The sequence below is a fragment of the Pelodiscus sinensis genome, chromosome 17 (assembly GCF_049634645.1).
Source record: "Pelodiscus sinensis isolate JC-2024 chromosome 17, ASM4963464v1, whole genome shotgun sequence".
NCBI classification, from domain to species: domain Eukaryota; kingdom Metazoa; phylum Chordata; order Testudines; family Trionychidae; genus Pelodiscus; species Pelodiscus sinensis.
The window spans coordinates 1,470,890-1,488,251 of NC_134727.1; the positions used below are offsets into that span (position 1 = coordinate 1,470,890).

Consider the following 17,362-nt stretch of genomic DNA (forward strand, 5'->3'; position numbering starts at 1 on the left):
ACTGCGCTTCTATATCTAGGGTTTGCAGGGTATGCTAACTGTTCAGACTGAATATAGAGGCAGCCAAAAGCTCCCACAGTCAGTGTTGTGTGCATCACACACCGCACTTCACCTGCCCTTGCTTTATGTGCATGTCACCTTAGCAATACCAGTAGGGAAAAAACCAGGCGTAAGGAAAGCATCGGAATCTGGCAAGAAATGGGCAACAGTAAACACAATGTCTCATGGACCACAAGAGAACCTTTATGGGCTGAACGTGGCTCTCGGGCTGCAGGTTGCCCATCCCTGGCATACGTGCATCTAAAAAGCCGCACAATCACTGTAAATGTAGTATCCTTAGCGATCGGGACAATGACCATTGTCTTTAACAATAGTTAGGTTTTGCTTAAAAGAATCTTGCACTCTACTTGGTATCATGGTGTGACGGCGCATTGGGGTCCCCCGTCTCCTGCACCCCGAAGTGGCACAAACAGACTGCACCAGCCGGTGGAATAGAGGAAGTTTATTGCCTCTCCAGGATACAGCACAGCACAGATGTAATCTGGTCACAGAGCTGGGCTAGGTTGCCTCAGGCCCCCTTGAGATGGGGGAGACTGGGCCCCTAAACTCCAGCCCCTTCCCCTAGGCTCTCCTCCATGTTCTCAGACAGCCAGCAACCAACTAACTAACTTCCAGCCCTGCCCCCCAGCCAGGGCAGCATTCCACCTTCCTTTGTTCCTCTCCATGGGGGGTGTCTGGCCACTGGTTTGCATAGTGACTCATCCTGTTTTGCTGGGTCGTGGTCCCCAGACAGCCAGTGGGGGTTACCCCAGAGCCAGCCGCATAGAAACCAGCCAGGTACCCCCACTATGTCACACATGGTTATTCTTCCTATTTTCAGTCCACCAGTGACCAGATCTAAATCACTGGCCTTCAACACTTAGTCGGAAAGCCAGGAATTCTGACCAGAATATCCATTTGTAGCCACCACTTTGATCACAAGTTATTCGGGTTTCTTTGCTCTGCGGAGAAGGTTGTTAAATTGAGAGGTGATGTTCTGAAGATGGTACAAAATGAAGGGGTCGCTGTCATTTTAATCAAATAGCATCTTAGACAATCACTTGCTCCATGCAAAAATCCTTTTCATGCTATCGGCTGCCACTTTATCACTGAACTGATATACCTGTAATAGTCGTATTTCTCGTACATGTCAATTGCTATGAGTTCATAAACTACAGAAGCTGTGAAAGGTGATGAGTTTATGAGTTAAGTAAACATTGCTTCTCCTTTGTACGAGTATCTCCTCCCCATTGATATCTCAGCCACTACTAGCTTCTCACATTTCAAAGGCTTTAATGGACATGCCTACACTACAGAGTATGCCTACACTACAGAGGTATGCCTACACTACAGAGAATATCAAGGCTGTCACTGTCAATCTTCCAGGGTTCAAACTAGAAGTATAGCGAGGACACGCTAATTCGAGCTGAAAGGGGAACTCTCATGGATGCCAGAAATCCTGCTACCAGGAGAAGTAATGGAAGTCGAAGGGAGAGTGTTCTTCCTTCAACTTCGTATAGTGTGAACAATGCCAAAAATCGAGTTAAGGTGTGTATCTTAATTCCACCATAGTGTAGACATACCAATAAAGTGCATTTTACATATTTGTTAAACACTTCTATTTACTTTAATGTTTCCTGACCTCCCTTGATTGACAATCACACAGTAGCCCTGCCAGAGTATGTATACACTGCTGTTATTTTGGGAGACTTATGGTTTCCCAATATAACTATTCTGCATCTTTAAACAATAGCTTTCAAAATAATGGGCTCACTATTCCCACATCCATATAAACATCATTCCATAAGGATTAAGGGATGTTTTGGAATAGTGCTCTATTTCAAAATTTGGCACTGTGCAGACAGTGCTAATTTACAAAATAATCTGTTTTGAAATACTCTCGAATTAAGGTACCCAATTTGCATAGCTCAAATTGCGTAGCTAATTTGGAGCTACAGGTGCAGCGCAGACACACCCATTGGCACCAGAAAACACTACTCAAGAAGGACAAACTCAGAAACCTTGTAACATTGTGGATTCCATAGACTGTTCTGCAGAAGACTCTAATAAAGTCACATAGTTCCCTGGATACTGAGTTAATGAAAAAAAACACAACCCCCAATTACCTCTTTGATTTTCCATTGAGAAGGTTCAACTTTCCTTTGCAAAGAGGAAATAATAGAGGAAATTAATAGAGGTTAATATCACAGACTGAGAATGGTCTTTCAGAAGAGAAAATAGTATGGGAATACATAAAGAACACTTCTTAAATACAGATTTATTAGCTTGAACATCATACAAGTGAGAAAGATCCCTGCGTAAATATTGCTAGACATTCATGGAAATAATCTTTGGTCTTCTATACACAACAAAGTTTTGTGAAAAAAAGTCAGGATGCTTTAAGTAAACTGATATTCCATGTGCACACTAGGCTCCTACTACCAGCAGAACACACCCACACTAAGAACCCTTACTTGGACACACAGAGAAGTGCAGGAAGAAGAGGGAGCCATTCCACTGTGCTACTGGCTGCAGGGGTGCTTTGGAAATGGTTTGCAATGCGGCAGGGAGCAGGTACAGTGACACAATGCGGGTTTCTCAACCCCATCTGTCGACTAGTATCCTATCAGATTGCAACCCGTCTTCAACAGAAGTATATGTAACAGGGGCAAGTGGAAGAGAATGTATAGAAAGGAATTTCTGTGCGGGACAGGCTGTGTGCGCGTTTGTTGGGGAAGAATGAGCTGCCATGTTCTCTAATTTCAGACAGGAGCCTAAGAACCCACGATGAGGCAGTGAGATGCCGCTCCTTGCACACACACACACAATCATCTGTTCCACACAGCACCCTCTCGTGCATTTACGCGGCAACCACTGACGCTCCTTGCAGAAGGCTGTAGTCCCAGTACCAGAGAGTAGCATCCACATGAATGGTTCTGATTCCCTTTGAAACGGTTTCCAGAGCATCACAAATACGAACATTCAAAGTAGGTATTGACGCGAATGAAGTACCATGAGCACTCACCTCTCTCCGAGATTCCTTTTCCTCCTTTAGCTGGGAACTAACCTGAGAGTCCAGAACGGAGCCTCCTGCAGCGCTGGGCTCAGCAGGCACGGTCGGTAGCAGCGGCCGAAGATACTTAAATTCGCTGGTGCCAGAGCCCGTGGTCAAGCAAACCTCGTAACAATAAGACTGAGGCAGAGTCCCGGCGCCACTCGTGTCCGCGGGGTTTGTGGGGAAGCTGGGCTCACAATAGAAGTTCCTGGACGATGCCATGTACCGCTCCTGGCCCTGCCTCGCCTTGTACAGCCGGGTGGCGATCACTGTCACCACGGACAGCAGGAAAAGGAACGAAATGCAAGACAAAGCAATGACGAGATACAGGGTTAACGTGTCCTGCTGCCCCTCCTCTTGGGGCACATCCACGAGCTGCAGGTGGGCCTCCGAAAACCCGTCCACCAGGAGCACGTTCAGCGTGGAGGTGGTGGATCTGGGCGGGTCGCCGTTGTCTCTCACCAGCACGAGCAGTTTCTGTTTCACAGAGTCCGGGCTCGTTACCGGCCTGCTGGTTCTCACCTCCCCGCTCTGGAGCCCCACCGTGAAGAGACCGGGGTCCGTGGCTCTCAGCAGCTGGTAGGAAAGCCAAGAATTCTGGCCCGAGTCTCCGTCCACGGCCACCACCTTCGTCACCAGGTAACCCGGCCCCGCCGAGCGGGGCACCAGCTCACTGGCGGGGGAGCTGCTGTTCTGCAGGGGGTATAACAGGAAGGGCGCGTTGTCGTTTTCGTCCAAGATCACAACCCGGACGGTGGCTTCAGAGCTCAGCGGGGGGGACCCGCCATCCGCAGCGCGCACCCGCACCTCGAAATCCCTCGTTCGCTCATAATCCATGGATCGCAGCGCGTACACGTGGCCGCTGTCGGAGTTTATGGAGACGTAGGAGGAGAAGGGGAGGTCGCCCACGTCGCCAGGCAACGCCGAGTACGTCACTTTGGCATTCTGCTCGGTGTCCAGGTCCGCAGCGTGTACAGAGCCAATCAAGAGCCCCGGGAGGTTGTTCTCCTTCAGGTACATGACGTAGGACGGCTCGGTAAACACCGGCTGGTTGTCATTGACATCCGACAGCTGCACGCGGATCACCCTCTCCGAGGCGAGCCGGGGAGCGCCCTGGTCCGTGGCTGTGATGCTGATGTTATACTCCGCCACCGCCTCACGGTCCAGGGGCCCCCGTGTGACAAGCTCGTAATAGTTCTGCACAGTCGATTTCAGAGCGAAAGGGACATTGCCCGGAATGGAGCAGGCTGCTCTGCCGTTGTCCCCGGAGTCCCGGTCTCTCACACTGAACAAGGCCACCACGGTGCCCGGGGCGGAGTCCTCGGGGATGGTGCTGCTGAGGGACGTCAGCGTCACCTCCGGGGCGTTGTCATTCATGTCCTCGATCTCCACCAGCACTTTGCAGTGCGCAGAGAAACCGCCCCCGTCTGTGGCCTGAATGTTCATCTCATAGCTGGTTGTTTCTTCATAGTCAATGAACCCTAGCACAGTGATTTCTCCAGATAATTGATTTAGTTGGAATAATTTAAGGACTTTGTCAGGCATCTTCCTGAAAGAATAGGTGATTTCTGCATTTGAGCCTTCATCCAAATCACTGGCCTCCACCCTCGTGACCAAGGTACCTCTAGGACTGTTCTCCGGTAACTGCGCCCTGTACACCGACTGGCTGAACTGGGGGAAGTTATCGTTGTTATCCAGCACACTGACGCGTATTTGGGCTGTGCCGGTTCGCTGTGGGCGGCCCCCATCTGCAGCGGTGAGAATCAGCATCAACTGCGCCTGCGCCTCGCGATCTAATTGTTTCTCGAGCACAAGCTCCGCGTATTTGCTGCCGTCGCTGTGGGTTTGCACATCCAGACGGAAATGCTCATTAGAGCTGATTGCGTAGCTCTGGATGCCGTTTGTTCCTATGTCTGCATCTTCGGCTCCTTCCAAAGGGAAGCGGGTGTTTACGGGGATCTGTTCTGGTATTTGTAAACCGAATTCACTCTTGGAGAATTTCGGGGAATTGTCATTCACATCTTCGATCTGCACCTCCACTGGGTACAGCTGCAGTGGGTTTTCCAGCACAATTTCGAATTGCAGCACACACGGGTCACTCTGTCCGCACAGCTCCTCCCGGTCCATTTTCTCCTTTATTCTCACATCCCCGGAGCGCGCGTTCAACTCAAAATACTGCCTGGTGCTTTTAGAAACCAGCCGCGCCCTGCGAGCAGACAAGGTCCCTACGGCTACATTCAAATCCTTTGCGATATTAGCAACTAGCGACCCGCTTTTCTTCTCCTCCGGCACAGAATAGCGGCTCGTCCCGCCCTCCGCCAGGTACACCCACAGACACAGAGCGAGAGAGAGAACTTGCCTTGTCCTGAAGAGATTCGCCATTGCGCCAGCCAGGCCCAGTCAGATCTGAACACAGGCCCCCCTGTCAAGCTGCGGCAGCTTCTCTACTTGTGCTAGACGGGAAACGATTTCTCCTCAAGACTGACTCTGTGTGTAGCGATTCCAGCCGCGCTTCCCTGTAATAATCCTTTGTCACCCGTTCCCGGCGCACAGCCGCTGCCTCCCGGGGCATTCAGACGTCTGAGCGCAGCTCCCCACTGAGCGCTGATGGACTCGTAAAAGCTGAAGTCGCAGCACCTTCCTTGGCAATAGCGCCACCTTGTGGCTCTGCCAAAACAAGGCTGACCAGTATTTTACAGTGTAAATGTATTTCGCGCTGTTATCTGCATGACAAAACTTTCCGTAAACTGTAGAAATTGTGGTCATAAAATTGCATGGTACGAATTGTGAAATATGAAGGAAGATTATTACTGTTTCGAGAAGAGAGTTTCAAAATTATTTAATATTAATATGAATGGTAATCCGCAAATATCCCATTTTCTTCCCTCACCTCCCAACAGCTTTATTCTGCACAGTACATTAATAATGCAAATCACTAGAAGTGGATTCCCTCTACAACCGGCTTCTCTTTTGTCCACGAGGTCAATGATAGCTTGTAAATCCTGAATCTTCTGTATCCCTTCCTTATTAGGCTGCTCAAAAGGAAAACTGGGAAATTGGGGGGCTAATAGAATACATGTAACTAGTGATAGACCTAGTGGTTACGCCAACATCATATATGTAGTTGCTAGCAGGGATTCCTGTCCTGGCCTCTATACACTTATTCGAGAAACTGGGTCCTCTTTTCCTCTGAAAGAAGCAGGTCAGTAACTTTCTATTTTTCTCATATATTTTATAGCAATACGGTCCAAAAAGAAACAAACAACAATCCCACCGAAATTAATATAAAAGAAATTACTAAGTATATAGGTAACATCCCATCGTATTCCTCTTCTGTATCTAGGTCGCTAAATTATGTACGCGCACTAGAAAACCAACGCAAAACTAGTTAATTTAGAATCTCAATAGCGTATTGGGGCTGTAACCATTCTCTTTCACAAATTTTAGCTTTTGTCTAAAGGAGCATGCCCGTAATGGGCTTCGTGACTTTTCTTCCAAATTTTCAGTACATCAATTAACAGATCTGTATCAGTGATCTGAAACAACTGGTTAGAATGTCAAAAATTGAGACCAGAATCTCCATTTACAGCCATCATCTTGGTCACAACGGTATTCGGGTTTCTTTGCTATGCCAATCATGTTATTAAGTGGAGAGGTGAAGGTCTGAAGATGGTACAAAACGAAGAGGCCGTTGTCATGTTCATCAAAAACCGCTGACAATGACTTGTTGAATAAAACATCTTCTTGATGCCATCGGGTGCCTCTATATCACTGGTATGCATGTAACTAACTAGCTACTTTCTCATAAGTGTTGATTGGAATGGGTTCATAAACTCTACAAGCTGTAAAATGATGGTGAGTTCATAGGATGAAAATAAACATTGCCTCTTCCTCCTATGAGCACCTTCCTCATCAAAACCTCAACTACTGTTAGCCTTTCACTTGGTAAAGGGTTTGATGGACATGTAAAGCGCAGCTGACATTTTCATAAGATATTTGTATTTTACTTTAGTGTTTCCTAATCTCCCTCGTTCCACATTCATGCAGTAGCCCTGCAACTCACATATATTCCTAATTAGCATCGGTAAACACTACTGAAGAAGCAAGGATAGATTCAGATTCTTTGTAACATTTCGCATGCCATAGTGTGTTCTGCAGAGGGCTTTAGGTCACACAGTTTCCCTATCATGGTGTTTTTTAATACAGAAACAATTACTTCTTTGATTTTCCATTGAGAAGGTTCAACCTTCCTTTATAAAGAGGATACATTCGGCATAGATTGCTAGTGGTCTTTGAGAGGAGAAAGCACATAAAGAAAAGTTATGTATAAATTTATTAGCTTGAAAATCATATAAGTGAGAAAGATGTAAAAACTATAGGAAAAGATCCCTACATAAATATAACGCGATACTTGAGGAAATAAACTTAGGCCTTAGCTACACTACAAAGTATTGTGAAAAAAGTTATGATACTACAAGTAAACTCACACTGCATGTGCACACTAGGCTCCTTATGTGAGCAGAACACAACCACGCTCCTAGTCCTTACCTAGACACAGAGAGCACTTCACTAGGGGGAACCATAACACTGTACAACAGCTGAAGGGTGTTTCAGAATGGCTGGCAGTACAGCAAGGACAGGTGCGGTAACATATTATGCAGGTTTCTCAGCCTCATCTGCTCACTGGTATCCTATCGGATTGCCACTTCTCTTCGACCGAAGCCTATGTAGGAGGGGGAACGTGGAGAACGCGTTACAGGGAGCTTGCCAGGGAAACAGACAGTGACATTGTGGGTCAAGAACATGCTGGCAGGCTCTCTCAGTTCACGCGGAGGCCTAAGAACCTATGGGGCAGGGAGAGGAAGACGCCCATGAGCCATCAGAGCTGCACAGCACTGAAGTCCCTCATGTCCTTCACCTCCGGCCATGCGCTCTCCCTTCCCGGGCTCTATTCCTAGAACGAGAGAGGGCAGCCCTCCACATAAATGGTTCCGACTCTTTTGAAATAGTTTCCAGAGTATCACAAATTTTCAAAGAAGAGATTAATGTACAAGGAGTAACATGAGCACTCACCTCGCACACAGATTCCTTCCCCTCCTTCAGCTGGGAGCTAAGCTGAGAGTCGAGAAGGGACCCTCCTGCAGTTCTGGGCTCAGCGGGCACGGTCGGTAGCAGCGGCCGGAGATACTTAAATTCGCTGGTGCCAGAGCCCGTGGTCAAGCAAACCTCGTAACAATAAGACTGAGGCAGAGTCCCGGCGCCACTCGTGTCCGCGGGGTTTGTGGGGAAGCTGGGCTCACAATAGAAGTTCCTGGACGATGCCACGTACCGCTCTTGGCCCTGCCTCGCCTTGTGCAGCCGGGTGGCGATCACTGTCACCACGGACAGCAGGAAAAGGAACGAAATGCAGGACAAAGCAATGACGAGATACAGGGTTAACGTGTCCTGCTGCCCCTCCTCTTGGGGCACGTCCAGGAGCTGCAGGTGGGCCTCCGAAAACCCGTCCACCAGGAGCACGTTCAGCGTGGAGGTGGTGGATCTGGGCGGGTCGCCGTTGTCTCTCACCAGCACGAGCAGTTTCTGTTTCACAGAGTCCGGGCTCGTTACCGGCCTGCTGGTTCTCACCTCCCCGCTCTGGAGCCCCACCGTGAAGAGACCGGGGTCCGTGGCTCTCAGCAGCTGGTAGGAAAGCCAAGAATTCTGGCCCGAGTCTCCGTCCACGGCCACCACCTTCGTCACCAGGTAACCCGGCCCCGCCGAGCGGGGCACCAGCTCATTGGCGGGGGTGCTGCTGTTCTGCAGAGGGTATAACAGGAAGGGCGCGTTGTCGTTTTCGTCCAAGATCACAACCCGGACGGTGGCTTCAGAGCTCAGCGGGGGGGACCCGCCATCCGCAGCGCGCACCCGCACCTCGAAATCCCTCGTTCGCTCATAATCCATGGATCGCAGCGCGTACACGTGGCCGCTGTCGGAGTTTATGGAGACGTAGGAGGAGAAGGGGAGGTCGCCCACGTCGCCAGGCAACGCCGAGTACGTCACTTTGGCATTCTGCTCGGTGTCCAGGTCCGCAGCGTGGACAGAGCCGATCAAGAGCCCCGGGAGGTTGTTCTCCTTCAGGTACATGACGTAGGACGGCTCGGTAAACACCGGCGGGTTGTCATTGACATCCGACAGCTGCACGCGGATCACCCTCTCCGAGGCGAGCCGGGGAGCGCCCCGGTCCGTGGCTGTGATGCTGATGTTATACTCGGCCACCGCCTCACGGTCCAGGGGCCCCCGTGTGACAAGCTCGTAATAGTTCTGCACAGTCGATTTCAAAGCGAAGGGGACATTGCCCGGAATGGAGCAGGCTGCTCTGCCGTTGTCCCCGGAGTCCCGGTCTCTCACACTGAACAAGGCCACCACGGTGCCCGGGGCGGAGTCCTCGGGGATGGTGCTGCTGAGGGACGTCAGCGTCACCTCCGGGGCGTTGTCATTCGTGTCCTCGATCTCCACCAGCACTTTGCAGTGCGCATATAGACCCCCGCCGTCTGTGGCCTGAATGTTCATCTCATAGCTGGTTGTTTCTTCATAGTCAATGAACCCTAGCACAGTGATTTCCCCGGATAATTGATTTAGTTCGAATAATTTAAGGACTTTGTCAGGCATCTTCCTGAAAGAATAGGTGATTTCTGCATTTGAGCCTTCATCCAAATCACTGGCCTCTACCCTGGTGACTAAGGTACCTCTAGGACTGTTCTCCGGTAACTGCGCCCTGTACACCGACTGGCTGAACTGGGGGAAGTTATCGTTAGCATCCAGCACAGTGACGCGTATTTGGGCTGTGCCGGTTCGCTGTGGGCGGCCCCCATCTGCAGCTGTGAGAATCAGCATCAACTGCGCCTGCGCCTCGCGATCTAATTGTTTCTCGAGCACAAGCTCCGCGTATTTGCTGCCGTCGCTGTGGGTTTGCACATCCAGACAGAAATGCTCATTAGAGCTGATTGCGTAGCTCTGGATGCCGTTTGTTCCTATGTCTGCATCTTCGGCTTCTTCCAAAGGGAAGCGGGTGTTGACGGGGACCTGTTCTGGTATTTGTAAACCGAATTCACTCTTGGAGAATTTCGGGGAATTGTCATTCACATCTTCGATCTGCACCTCCACTCGGTACAGCTGCAGTGGGTTTTCCAGCACAATTTCGAATTGCAGCACACACGGGTCACTCTGACCGCACAGCTCCTCCCGGTCTATTTTCTCCTTTATTCTCACATCCCCGGACCGCGCGTTCAGCTCAAAATACTGCCTGGTGCTTTTAGAAACCAGCCGCGCCCTGCGAGCAGACAAGGTCCCTACAGCCACATTCAAATCATTTGCGATATTAGCAACTAGCGACCCGCTTTTCTTCTCCTCCGGCACAGAATAGCGGCTCGTCCCGCCCTCCGCAAGGGAAACCCACAGACACAGAGCGAAAGAGAGAACTTGCCTTGTCCTGGAGCGATTCGCCATTGCGCCAGCCAGGCCCAATCTGATCTGAACACAGGCCCCTTTGCCGAGCCGCGGCAGCCGCTCAGCTGTGGTGCGAGACGGGAAATGATTTCTCCTCCACTATTGCCTTTTTGTAATTATGAGAGCAGCTCTTCTCCCCTGTAATCCGTTTCCGTCCTTTCCCGACAAGGCGACGTTTCCTTCTGCTTTCAGCTCTCTTTGCAGTGCCTCTTCCACCTATCGCTGCTGGACTCAAAGAATTGCATTTTCCTCATCGTCTTGCCTCTATCGCCACCTTGTGGCTGCGCTGAACACCATATCTCAAAATAGTTAAATTTAGTGTGTCCACTTACTATCAACTAGCTAATGATTTATCCCTTACGTATAAATTGTGGTTCGATTATTTGAAAGCAAGGAAAGCATTAACCCAGGTTATTTCACATTAATGTGGAAATAGGCGGAAATTATTAGAAAAGCAATCTGACTTGTGACACTTCTACGATGGGTTTTCTTCTCACACTCCAGCACTGCTGGTCTACACAAGTAAAGATGCAAAGTAAGTCAATGCAGTTCGCTCGCCTCTCTTCCCATTCGTCCACTAGGCTATGTGGAAACCCACCCAAGTTTCATGATTGTCTCCACGCATAGGGTGCTCATGAAGATGTAGGAAAGCTAGAAAACTGTGACATTAAATTTTAACTCAGTGATGATCGATCCCTTTATTATCAAACATTACTAATTTAGATCTCGGGAACGAATCCAGCCCTGGTTTCTACACCGTTATACAAAAAATAGCTCTCCCGTGCTCCCTTTCTTCTTAGTGTGTCGTATATTTTATGGCAATACACAGAGCAGAAACGAGAAAGAGGAAATTTAAGCGAAAGTGACTAAATATATATTTTACAAGCTATCACGCCCTTTTTCCATAACAGTTGCATCCTTTTTTCTCCGGAGATGGGTGAAAAGGGAAGGATCACGTGAGGATTGCCTGTTGTGTTCCCACCCTCTGGGGCATCTGGTATTAGCCACTGTCGGCAGACAGGATACTGGGCTAGATGGACCTTTGGTCTGACCCATTATGCTGCTCTTATGGTCTTGTCTCCTGACTCTCATAAAAGCTCATGAAAACTCTTCTACTAGCAATATATTAAGCGAGGAAGGGCGGCTGGACTGTGATAGATGTCCGTTGTCTTTAACAATGGTACTAAGTTTGACTGAAGGTGGTCTCGCTCCGTAATTGGTGTCTCGGTCTTTCAATCACCATTCCTCCCGCTAGCTGGGTCTGTGGCCGTCAGTGGTTGGTGGAGAGCGCAGAATTCTGATGGGAATCCCCATGCACCTTGGTCACAAATTTAGTCACCTCCGTTGCTGTTCGAACCATGTCATTAAATGGGGGAGCTGCTGCTCTGAACACAGTACAAAATGAACAGACCTTTGTCACTTTAATCATATAACGCCTTGCACAATGACTTGCTGCGTGTAAAAACCCAACTGATGCCGTCAGTTGCCAGTATCTCACTGGTATGCATGTTATCAGGAACCTTTCACATCCCTGTGGATTGCAGGGGGTTCATAAACCCCAGAGACTGTAAGTGAGGATGATTTCATAAACAGCGCCTCTTCCCTCTGCAAATACCTCTCACTTGGAAGCGGCAGCCACCGCTGGATACTCAGATTGGAAGGGTGGGGTGGACAAATAAGATGCACTTTAAATTTCCCTTGGATACTTCAATTTTACTTTAACACTTTTCTTATCGCCCGATTTTATAATGGCGCACTAGCCCTCCCATTGGCACTACATCCGGATTACCCTCTGAGAACACTATTGAAGAACCAAAGGCGGACTCAGTCTCTTTGTAACATTTCAGATGCCATAAAGCCCCTTGGAGAACACTCCTTCTAGGTCAAATAATCCCGCTGCTACTCAGTTCAGCACAAATATCTAAACAATTCCAAATTCACTTTTCTTTGACGACCATCAATCTTCCCTAGCAGGGATCAGAGACACTGCAGAGAGACCAGTATCAAGGTTTCACAAATTGACGTTAAGGAAAGAAAATAGAAGAAAAGAAAAGTTCTTCAGTGGATTGATCACCGCTTGACCACGAGGCAAGTGGAAAAGCTTAACAATACATTCAGAACAAAAATTATGTGAGGCATTTCTGGAAGTAAAGTAATTTTCCTAAGAGTAGCAATACAAATATTCAAAGTAGGTATTGACGCGAATGAAGTACCATGAGCACTCACCTCTCTCCGAGATTCCTTTTCCTCCTTTAGCTGGCAACTAACCTGAGTCTCCAGAACGGAGCCTCCTGCAGCGCTGGGCTCAGCGGGCACGGTCGGTAGCAGCGGCCGGAGATACTTAAATTCGCTGGTGCCAGAGCCCGTGGTCAAGCAAACCTCGTAACAATAAGACTGAGGCAGAGTCCCGGCGCCACAAGTGTCCGCGGGCTTTGTGGGGAAGCTGGGCTCACAATAGAAGTTCCTGGACGATGCCATGTACCGCTCTTGGCCCTGCCTCGCCTTGTGCAGCCGGGTGGCGATCACTGTCACCACGGACAGCAGGAAAAGGAACGAAATGCAAGACAAAGCAATGACGAGATACAGGGTTAACGTGTCCTGCTGCCCCTCCTCTTGGGGCACGTCCAGGAGCTGCAGGTGGGCCTCCGAAAACCCGTCCACCAGGAGCACGTTCAGCGTGGAGGTGGTGGATCTGGGCGGGTCGCCGTTGTCTCTCACCAGCACGAGCAGTTTCTGTTTCACAGAGTCCGGGCTCGTTACCGGCCTGCTGGTTCTCACCTCCCCGCTCTGGAGCCCCACCGTGAAGAGACCGGGGTCCGTGGCTCTCAGCAGCTGGTAGGAAAGCCAAGAATTCTGGCCCGAGTCTCCGTCCACGGCCACCACCTTCGTCACCAGGTAACCCGGCCCCGCCGAGCGGGGCACCAGCTCACTGGCGGGGGAGCTGCTGTTCTGCAGGGGGTATAACAGGAAGGGCGCGTTGTCGTTTTCGTCCAAGATCACAACCCGGACGGTGGCTTCAGAGCTCAGCGGGGGGGACCCGCCATCCGCAGCGCGCACCCGCACCTCGAAATCCCTCGTTCGCTCATAATCCATGGATCGCAGCGCGTACACGTGGCCGCTGTCGGAGTTTATGGAGACGTAGAAGGAGAAGGGGAGGTCGCCCACGTCGCCAGGCAACGCCGAGTACGTCACTTTGGCATTCTGCTCGGTGTCCAGGTCCGCAGCGTGGACTGAGCCGATCAAGAGCCCCGGGAGGTTGTTCTCCTTCAGGTACATGACGTAGGACGGCTCGGTAAACACCGGCGGGTTGTCATTGACATCCGACAGCTGCACGCGGATCACCCTCTCCGAGGCGAGCCGGGGAGCGCCCCGGTCCGTGGCTGTGATGCTGATGTTATACTCCGCCACCGCCTCACGGTCCAGGGGCCCCCGTGTGACAAGCTCGTAATAGTTCTGCACAGTCGATTTCAGAGCGAAAGGGACATTGCCCGGAATGGAGCAGGCTGCTCTGCCGTTGTCCCCGGAGTCCCGGTCTCTCACACTGAACAAGGCCACCACGGTGCCCGGGGCGGAGTCCTCGGGGATGGTGCTGCTGAGGGACGTCAGCGTCACCTCCGGGGCGTTGTCATTCATGTCCTCGATCTCCACCAGCACTTTGCAGTGCGCAGAGAAACCGCCCCCGTCTGTGGCCTGAATGTTCATCTCATAGCTGGTTGTTTCTTCATAGTCAATGAACCCTAGCACAGTGATTTCCCCGGTGGACGGATTGAGCTGAAATAACTCGAGGACTCTCTCAGGCACCTGCCCGTAGGAATAGCTGATTTCTGCATTGGAACCTAGATCCAAATCACTGGCCTCCACCCTGGTGACCAAGGTACCTCTAGGACTGTTCTCCGGTAACTGCGCCCTGTACACCGACTGGCTGAACTGGGGGAAGTTATCGTTAGCATCCAGCACACTGACGCGTATTTGGGCTGTGCCGGTTCTCTGTGGGCGGCCCCCATCTGCAGCTGTGAGAATCAGCATCAACTGCGGCTGCGCCTCGCGATCTAATTGTTTCTCGAGCACAAGCTCCGCGTATTTGCTGCCGTCGCTGTGGGTTTGCACATCCAGACGGAAATGCTCATTAGAGCTGATTGCGTAGCTCTGGATGCCGTTTGTTCCTATGTCCGAATCTTGGGCTCCTTCCAAAGGGAAGCGGGTGTTTACGGGGATCTGTTCTGGTATTTGTAAACCGAATTCACTCTTGGAGAATTTCGGGGAATTGTCATTCACATCTTCGATCTGCACCTCCACTGGGTACAGCTGCAGTGGGTTTTCCAGCACAATTTCGAATTGCAGCACACACGGGTCACTCTGTCCGCACAGCTCCTCCCGGTCTATTTTCTCCTTTATTCTCACATCCCCGGACCGCGCGTTCAGCTCAAAATACTGCTTGGTGCTTTTAGAAACCAGCCGCGCCCTGCGAGCAGACAAGGTCCCTACGGCCACATTCAAATCCTTTGCTATATTAGCAACTAGCGACCCGCTTTTCTTCTCCTCCGGCACAGAATAGCGGCTCGTCCCGCCCTCCGCCAGGGACACCCACAGACACAGAGCGAAAGAGAGAACTTGCCTTGTCCTGGAGCGATTCGCCATTGCGCCAGCCAGGCCCAGTCAGATGTGAACACAGGACTCTCTGTCAAGCTCCGGCAGCCGCTCAGATGTTGTGCTAGACGGGAATCTGTTTATCCCGAAGACTGAATCTGTTTGTAGCGATTCCAGCCGCGCTTTCCCTGTAAACCTCTTTTACCTGTTCCCGACGCAGAGCCGCTGCCTTCCGCGGCATTCAGGCGTCTGAAGCCTGAGAGCTGACGTAAAGGCTGAATTTTCAGCACCGTCTTTGCCAATATCGCCACCTCGTGGCTGAGCTAAAATAATGCAGCCCATGATTGTACATTTAAAATTGTCCATTTATTGCGAAATTGTATGTACTTGTTGGTGATGCGGGGAGTTTCTCCCAACTGAAAGAAGCCACGTGCATCGTTTCCTGATTTTCTCTTGTTACGTTTTTGTACAGCAATATAGACCACAGCAGGAAGAAGAAAAAATGAAATTGAAACCATAGTTTACTAAATATATATTCAATTTGTCATCTTCTCCTCTTACGCCCTTACCGATGTATTTTCACCTCTTAAAATCCATCCACTATCATTGTATTTACCGTAATACTATTCGATTAAGGAAGGTGTTCACTGTCTTCATGCAACAGCTGATTTTGACTTAATGTGGTCTCCTCCCGTCATTCGTCTGTCGGGCTTTACTTCCCCATTATGGAGTCCGATAGTGAAGAGACCCGGGTCTGTGGCGTTCAGCAGCTGGCAGGAAAGTCAAGAATTCTGACCGGAATCTTCATACAGAGTCAAGTCCCCTCTGTGAGATAGAAGCAGCGGTTGTTCTCCACCCGGTATAAAATGAACAGAGCTTTGTCATTTTTATCAATTACAACTCAGATGCCGACTTCGGCGCTCCATGGAGAAGATCCGCCATCTGCTGCTATCACAGCAATTCAGCAATCTGTTACCTTTACTAATCCAGGGTTATTAGGCAGCTCCTTTACCTGTCTGCGCTAAGGAATATTTCATTTTACCTTTTGCTTTTAAACATTTTTAAGCGCCAGCATTTATATGGTCCAATCCGGACCATGTTTTCCTTCAAGTACAGAGTGTAGAGTGTCTGGTTCAATGCTAGAAAAGTGTCATTCGAGTCCGATATCCAATATCTGTGATTAGTCTGGGAGTCCTTGAGTCGATGGCAATGATGGTTACATCTATATTCCGAATCCGATGTTCTCTCCCGGTCACGTTCCATGATCTAAGCTAAAGAACAGAGAATTGTTTCGGATCTCTCTCCGATCTCCGAACTAGAGAATAAACTTTCCTTTTGATGGAGCCGCTTGATAACTCGCAAGCCATTTTACGTCAACGACAACAGTCTTTTAAAAACAATCACTGTGCTTTGTAGCAGTTTTCTTGACGTCCGATATTACACCTTGATTGCGAGTAGTTCGGTTATAAATTGCTGCCCCTGGATGCAGTTAAAACATCTTACACTGTATTCAGACATTCTTCCCGAACAGCTGGGATCTCCTTTGGTTTAGTACGAGTAAACCTATCGGCTGGTCTATGGTCATCAGCGCCTCCACTAAAATGTCCTTAACTTGATTTCAATGAAAAGCGTTATCGTCTTAATTTTCCACTTAAGTATTATTTACTTGCAATTATGCGGTCGAGGGAGCCACAGACATGCTCGGTAAATATCTTCCTTTGAGTATACAGCACAGACACTTGAAATATGATTATACTCTACATACAGCTTCTAGTAACTTTCTCAGTTATGATATCCTCTTCCGCAGACATAACATTTCAAAGTATTTTCTCACAAGACCCTCGTGGTTCGCTCATTTTGTCTATTCTGTAGATTTTTAAAACTCTTAACATCAAGTGTGAATGTTAACAGCGCTGACTAGAGAGCTTTGGACGCGCAAGCACATCCCTTTTTGGCCAGACCCTGCCGCTTCGTGAAAAGCTATCGGGTTGTCGTTTTCATTAATCATCAACTGAGACAATTACTTCAGAGCTCAATGGAAGGGACCATCCTCTATCTGCAGTTCTGAATGCAATATAGATTTTTATATACTCATAATCCATTGTTCTTGGAACATAGTTGTCAGTGTTTTCAGTGTGTATAGAAATAAAAACGTCTTCACTTGGCATACCGCTGAATATCTCTAATTGGCTTTCT

The 17,362-nt window shown here is 49.5% G+C and overlaps 1 protein-coding gene across 4 annotated transcripts in view; it reads right to left on the reverse strand.

The window, feature by feature from the left end:
• LOC102444674 (protocadherin beta-16-like) overlaps positions 1–15,857 on the reverse strand; it is a 46,964-nt gene extending 31,107 nt beyond the window's left edge. The window contains exon 1 of one of the 4 annotated variants that reach the window (XM_075900030.1): positions 12,806–15,857. In XM_075900030.1, coding sequence (XP_075756145.1) covers positions 12,806–15,217 — 2,412 coding nt within the window. In that variant the 5' untranslated portion in view covers positions 15,218–15,857. Of the gene's footprint in view, positions 1–3,064; positions 5,795–8,167; positions 10,828–12,805 lie in introns of those variants that run through there. The other 3 variants (XM_075900034.1, XM_075900029.1, XM_075900028.1) reach the window with 3 other exon arrangements.
• Between the last annotated feature and the right edge of the window lie 1,505 nt (positions 15,858–17,362).